Source organism: Bison bison, unplaced genomic scaffold (assembly GCF_000754665.1).
Source record: "Bison bison bison isolate TAMUID 2011002044 unplaced genomic scaffold, Bison_UMD1.0 scf7180017864456, whole genome shotgun sequence".
In the NCBI taxonomy this organism is placed as follows: Eukaryota; Metazoa; Chordata; class Mammalia; order Artiodactyla; family Bovidae; genus Bison; species Bison bison.
In genome coordinates this window covers 8,714,356-8,720,850 of record NW_011495018.1, presented here as the reverse complement: position 1 = coordinate 8,720,850, position 6,495 = coordinate 8,714,356, and the positions used below count along the sequence as shown (strand labels likewise).

The window sequence follows — 6,495 nt, the reverse complement described above, 5'->3', positions numbered from 1 at the left end:
AGATGGGAATACCAGACCACCTGACCTGCCTCTTGAGAAACCTATATGCAGGTCAGGAAGCAACAGTTAGAACTGGACATGGAACAACAGACTGGTTCCAAATAGGAAAAGGAGTACATCAAGACTGTATATTGTCACCCTGCTTTTTTAACTTCTTTGCAGAGTACATCATGAGAAACGCTGGGCTGGAAGAAGCATAAGCTGGAATCAAGATTGCCAGGAGAAATATCAATAATCTCAGATATGCAGATGATGCCACCCTTATGGCAGAAAGTGAAGAGGAACTAAAAAGCCTCTTGATGAAAGTGAAAGTGGAGAGTGAAAAAGTTGGCTTAAAGCTCAACATTCAGAAAACTAAGATCATGGCATCTGGTCCCATCACTTCATGGGAAATAGATGGGGAAACAGTGGAAACAGTGCCAGAGTTTATTTTTATGGGCTCCAAAATCACTGCAGATGGTGACTGCAGCCATGAAATTAAAAGATGCTTACTCCTTGGAAGGAAAGTTATGACCAACCTAGATAGCATATTAAAAAGCAGAGACATTACTTTGCCAACAAAGGTCCATCTAGTCAAGGCTATGGTTTTTCCTGTGGTCATGTACTGATGTGAGAGTTGGACTGTGAAGAAGGCTGAGCGCCGAAGAATTGATGCTTTTGAACTGTGGTGTTGGAGAAGACTCTTGAGAGTCCCTTGGACTGCAAGGAGATCCAACCAGTCCATTCTGAAGATCAGCCCTGGGATTTCTTTGGAAGGAATGATGCTAAAGCTGAAACTCCAGTACTTTGGCCACCTCATGTGAAGAGCTGACTCATTGGAAAAGACTCTGATGCTGGGAGGGATTGGGGGCAGGAGGAGAAGGGGACGACAGAGGATGAGATGGCTGGATGGCATCACTGACTCGATGGACGTGAGTCTGAGTGAACTCCGGGAGTTGGTGATGGACAGGGAGGCCTGGCATGCTGCGATTCACAGAGTCGCAAAGAGTCGGACACAACTGAGCGACTGAACTGAACTGAACTGAATCCCACCTATGTAGTCCCTTAATAAGACCACAGAGACCTTTAGGGACAGGCCGTAGACTAATTCACCTTGGAACCTTCTGTAGTAACTAGAACAGAGCATCATTCACAAAGAAGGGGCTAAGTAAATACTTGCTGAGTGAATAAATGAGTGAATTCACAGAAAATTATGAAGTCTGTAATAGAAATATTCTGTTTGTAAGGGCATAAGGCTACAGAATGTTACTTTTAGAAAAGTTAGTAAAGATAACAGTCACATCAATAACAATAGTTAAGTGGAAAAGATTTATGTCACCACATGTCCTAATAAAAGCTATTATTTAAAGAACTGTAATGGTATCCAGAAAGAAATCCGTTCCTACTCACCTGCTGCTGGAATCTCACCATATTCATCAACTGCTGAGCTCCAGGTGATAACTTTGACGCCATGGACTCCATGATGGTTTGGACCCTCTCCAGGTCTATCCTTGATCCTAGAGTGGGAGAGCCTGCTGAAGAATGTGCCGAGACTGGCCTTACGTGTACCACAACTTTACTGATGAACACACAGTTCTTTTCACCAAAGGAGAGCAGCTATTATAACAAAAAAGTTCAGCAAAATTAATAGTAATAAAAACAACCATTATTTAAGGTCATTTCTTATTAATACTGAAGAAAGAAGCATTCAAGAATCTAAAAATTAAATTCAAGTACATTTTTAAGTTGTCTCTAGAACAGTAAAAGCCAAGAAAAGATTCAAAAGAACAAGGAAAATATAAAAAGCCCTTTTAAGTAAAAGATTACGTATAAATAATGTTTTATTTAATAATGTTTTCTTGTTTAAGGAACTAAAGATAAACTGTATCAATCTGAGATCTTACCATCCTGAAACATGCTATATCATTTAATACAAAAGATGACTGTCCAGGATCCCATGCAAAATGTTTGTGAAGTGCTAAATATAACTCAGTATTTTAGAATTAAAACCATAAGGAATATTAAGACAACCTAACAGATCTCAATAGTTTACATATGAAAAACAAGTTCACGGTGATTTTCTACTTTGTCAACAGAGTAAACAACGGTCGGTCTTTGAGCCTAGTTCTTCTGGCTTCTGTCCCAGAAGCTGTTCAGAGCTTTATGCTGCCTCATCTTGTACGTGCTTCTAAAGCAAGATGCTTCCTGTGTGCTGTAGGACTGCAAAGTAGCAAAGTGGAAAGCAAACAGGATCTAGAATCAGACAGACCTGAGTTCAGGGAGGGCTGTGCCTGGGTGACCCTGGGCAGATGCCAAACTTTAGCCAGGGGTAAAATCAGTTCACATGGTTGTTATAAGGATTGTGTGTTACAATGTCCAGTGTATATCACTGAGTGAGTGCTCAAAGATACACAGTAGTAACTTCATTTAACTTTCATAAACTATTGAAGGTACTACTGGCCCAGAAGAGGCCTTTATACAAACCCAAAGATTTTCCTAAATGAAACTCTCTGCACTCCCTGGTACTTCCACAGCACAGTTACAAACCCCATTCATCTTCAGAGACAACAAACCCATACATCACACAAAGACACAGGTGAATACAGACCCATGATCTAAAAACTTAGTGTGGCACCAAAGATGTGACTGTCATCAACAAGGAAGAACCTCATGAAATGTATATACCCACATTTCAAAATGCATATTATGCTTTTCAACCACCAAGCCTTTCTCACCAGTGAATGTTGTATGTATTTTGCACACTTAATCTACCTATCTTGCCACTATAATATGAGCAACATTCCAGTTTATTTCATAACTGCCACTTCCTAAATGCCCAATACAGCAGCCGCTATCTATAAGCACTCTAATATGTGTAAACAGCCTCTTGATGAAAGTGAAAAAGGAGAGTGAAAAGTTGGCTTAAAGCTCAACATTCAGAAAACTAAGATCATGGCATCCAGTACCATCACTTCATGGCAAACAGATGGGGAATCAGTGGAAACAGTGGCTGACTTTATTTTTCTGGGCTCCAAAATCACTGCAGATGGTGACTGCAGCCATGAAATTAAAAGATGCTTACTTCTTAGAAGGAAAGCTATGACCAACCTAAACAGCATATTAAAAAGCAGAGACATTACTTTGTCAACAAAGGTCCTCTAGTCAAGGCTATTGTTTTTCCAGTGGTCATGTATGGATGTGAGAGTTGGACTGTGAAGAAAGCTGAGCGCCGAAGAATTGATGCTTTTGAACTGTGGTGTTGGAGAAGACTCTTGAGAGTCCCTTGGACTGCAAGGAGATCCAACCATCCATCCTAAAGGGGATCAGTCCTGGGTGTTCATTGGAAGGACTGATGTTGAAGCTGAAACTCCAATACTTTGGCCACCGGATGCGAAGAGCCAACTCATTTGAAAAGACCCTGATGCTGGGAAAGATTGAGGGCAGGAGGAAAAGGGGACAACAGAGGATGAGATGGTTGGATGGTATCACCGACTCAATGAACATGGGTTTGGGTGAACTCCGGGAGTTGGTGATGGACAGGGAGGCCTGGCATGCTGCAGTTCATGGGGTCGCAAAGAGTCAGACATGACTGAGCGACTGAACTGAATATGTGTTGGATGAATGCATCACTTTATTAAAATGACTTTAGAAGCCATTAGTGTATACACCTAAACAACATCTTGGGATAATCAGTTCTGTGCTCGTCTGTAAGTAATAATCAGCACAGAATTTTAAAGATAAAAATAATCCAAGAATTTTCTTTAGCTCCCTATTATTACCCATAAAGTAGGTCCCCAAAGATGAAGAAACTTGCCCAAGGTCACTTCTTTAGTCAGAAAGAGGCTCGCTTATTAGTCAGGACTTATGAGATCCAGCTCAGTACCCTTCCTCTAGATCTGATGACATCAGTAGAGTTTACCTTAATAAAATTTTTCATGCTGACAACATCAGTCTAAACTCCTTTAACTTTGTGATGCCCTCATCTGAAATTTCTTTAATTGTGTCCAACACTGCTATACTAACAAAAGTACATTGACATGACCATAGGAAATAAATGATCAAATTTTAAAAGAATGTTGATAATATTTTAGAAAAGAATTTCTTTTTACATGTGTTTACTAAGTATTTTTGAAATAAAACCAGGGACCACACTGGACTAACTACATTATCAATTTATGGAAATAAATATATCTATATATTAGGAAAGCAACTGTAGTTTTAAATTAGCTACAATTTAGGAATGACTTACCTTTATTTTACAAGCATGTGTGGAAGACTCCAACTTTAGACATTTTTTGTACAAAGTAATCTTTTCATGTTCACTAAAAATAGAAAAGAACTGATTTATTAAAAATTGCATACATTATCACTAAGAAGAGTTATATTTAAAAATAAAGGACAATATTTTAATCCTCAGATTCAGTTTTCCTGGTGAGGCATGAACAGTAGAGACTTCCTACTGAATTCCACTAGATATGAAGACAACATCTGCCACTTACTAATTATAGCAGAAAATTAAATTAGATATCCAGTGTATACTCACGCAGCATTGAGCATATTTTAAAGCTCAACAATATATCTGTCATACACAGTACAGACAGTACATAAAACAGCTCATACTTTGATTCATGTTGAAGAAAGATTAGAACAGAATCTTTATAAAAAAACTGGGAGAAAAAAATGAAAAAGTCTAATAATGGGTTAAGCTTGCCAGTACAGAACAGTTTTGAGCTCACGCACTATTTGGTAACGGCATCCTACAAGAAAATGTTCAAAGTTCCAGGCTGAGTGACAAAGTGATTTTTGGAAAACAGATTCCTTATGAGTTAAAGAAAACAAATAAGAAACTTACCAGAACTTCATTTGCATCAAACTTTTTCCCAAACTAGCTATGATCTTTTACCAACTTCTCTCTCTTCCATTAGCTCTCCATTTCCACATTCATACACACAATTAGACTGATCTAGACTGTCTTTAAGATCCCTAAAGGTCTAAACTTCTACGTCTGCTGGTATGTTATCTTTTCTTCCCTAGTCACCAAGTCAGAGAATCAACAAATACTGCAAAAGCTCAAGAAAATAAAACACTACTTCAGAAGAACACTTTCACATGCATAAGGCACAAACCTGTTATCCAGAACATTACAAACATTCTTGCCCCTACTGGTTCCACAGTACTCCTCTCCTAAGTATACTTCCATATTTCTTGCTGAACTTAAAATGCCAATAGAAACGATTTCTTCACCTCCATGAGGGTCACATCTCAGGTGAAGAAAGCAGGGGTTTTCATCTTGGCCGTTCAGGTTCCTTTTCAAAATCACGTGATCCTGGCTGAAAAGAAAATGAAGAATATTATGTAGTTTATAGTGCTTCCCTGGTGGCTCAGATGGTAAAGAATCTGCCTGCGATGCAGGAGACCTACATTTGATCCTTGGGTTGGGAAGATCCCCTGGAGAAGGGAATGGCAACCCACACCAACATCCTGGCCTGGAAAATCCCATGGACAGGGGAGCCTGGTGGGTTACAGTCCATGGAGTGACCGAGTCGGACACTTTGTCCGACATTGTCTGACATTGACTCAGTGACTAACACACATACACACAGCTCTGAATATTCATTGAAAGGACTGATGCTGAAGCTGAAGCTTCAATACTTTGGCCACCTGATGCGAAGAGTTGATTCATTAGAAAAGACCCTGATGATGGCAAAGATTGAAGGCAGGAGAAGGGGATGACAGAAGCTCAGATGGTTGGGTGGCATCACTGATTCAATGGATGAGTTTGAGCAAGCTCCAGTAGACGGTGATGGACAGGGAAGACTGGCCTGTTGCCGTCCATGGAGTTGAAAAGAGTCGGTCACAACTGAGCGACTGAACGACAACATGCAGTATTATAGTTCCCTGTCATTAACAGAACACTGTTATTAACCCCCTTAATGGGCCACAGGGGTTGACATGTTATCCAATTAATTGATATTTGCATTTGGAGTCCAAGCACCCTGCAAAGCACTGATCACATAAATGCTCAATACGGAAATCATGAGGAAATGATGCTTTAGACTCCAGGGCTCTCCACTCTATTTCCCCCTGGACCTCTATCTACACCCTAAGCGACTTCCTGAAAACTGCCCGACCAGTTAATGACTTACCGGTCAGCTACTGTGAATTCAAAAACCGTTCAGAAGTTAGGGGTTGGGGGCAGGTACAGAATAAAGGGGAACAATGTGCCATTTTCAAAATTAAACTGATGATTTTTCCACATTTGGATTTTTTTTAAAGGCCTATTTTAGCCCACGGGCTTCCCAGCTGGCTCAGCGGTAAAGCATCCTTTGCAAATCCAAGAGACAACGGGATACGCGGGTTCGATCCCTGGGTGGGGGGAAGATCCCCTGAAGGAGGACACGGCAACCCACTCCAGTATTCTAAACTGGGCAATCCCTAGGACAGAGGAGCCTGGCGGGCTACAGTCCATAGGGTCGCGGGTCACCAAGAGTCAAGACACGACTGAAGGACTTAGCA

The 6,495-nt window shown here is 40.5% G+C and overlaps 1 protein-coding gene across 2 annotated transcripts in view; it reads right to left on the bottom strand.

Annotated features, from left to right (window-relative positions):
• Window positions 1-6,495, bottom strand: part of LOC105002539 (uncharacterized protein C10orf88-like) — a 48,910-nt gene that overhangs the window by 12,179 nt on the left and 30,236 nt on the right. For both annotated transcript variants that reach the window (XM_010859181.1, XM_010859180.1), the window contains 3 exons: window positions 5,106-5,309; window positions 4,229-4,301; window positions 1,390-1,596 (listed from right to left, as the gene is read on the bottom strand). In XM_010859181.1, the coding sequence (XP_010857483.1) occupies window positions 1,390-1,596; window positions 4,229-4,301; window positions 5,106-5,309 (484 nt within the window). The remainder of the gene's footprint in view (window positions 1-1,389; window positions 1,597-4,228; window positions 4,302-5,105; window positions 5,310-6,495) is intronic.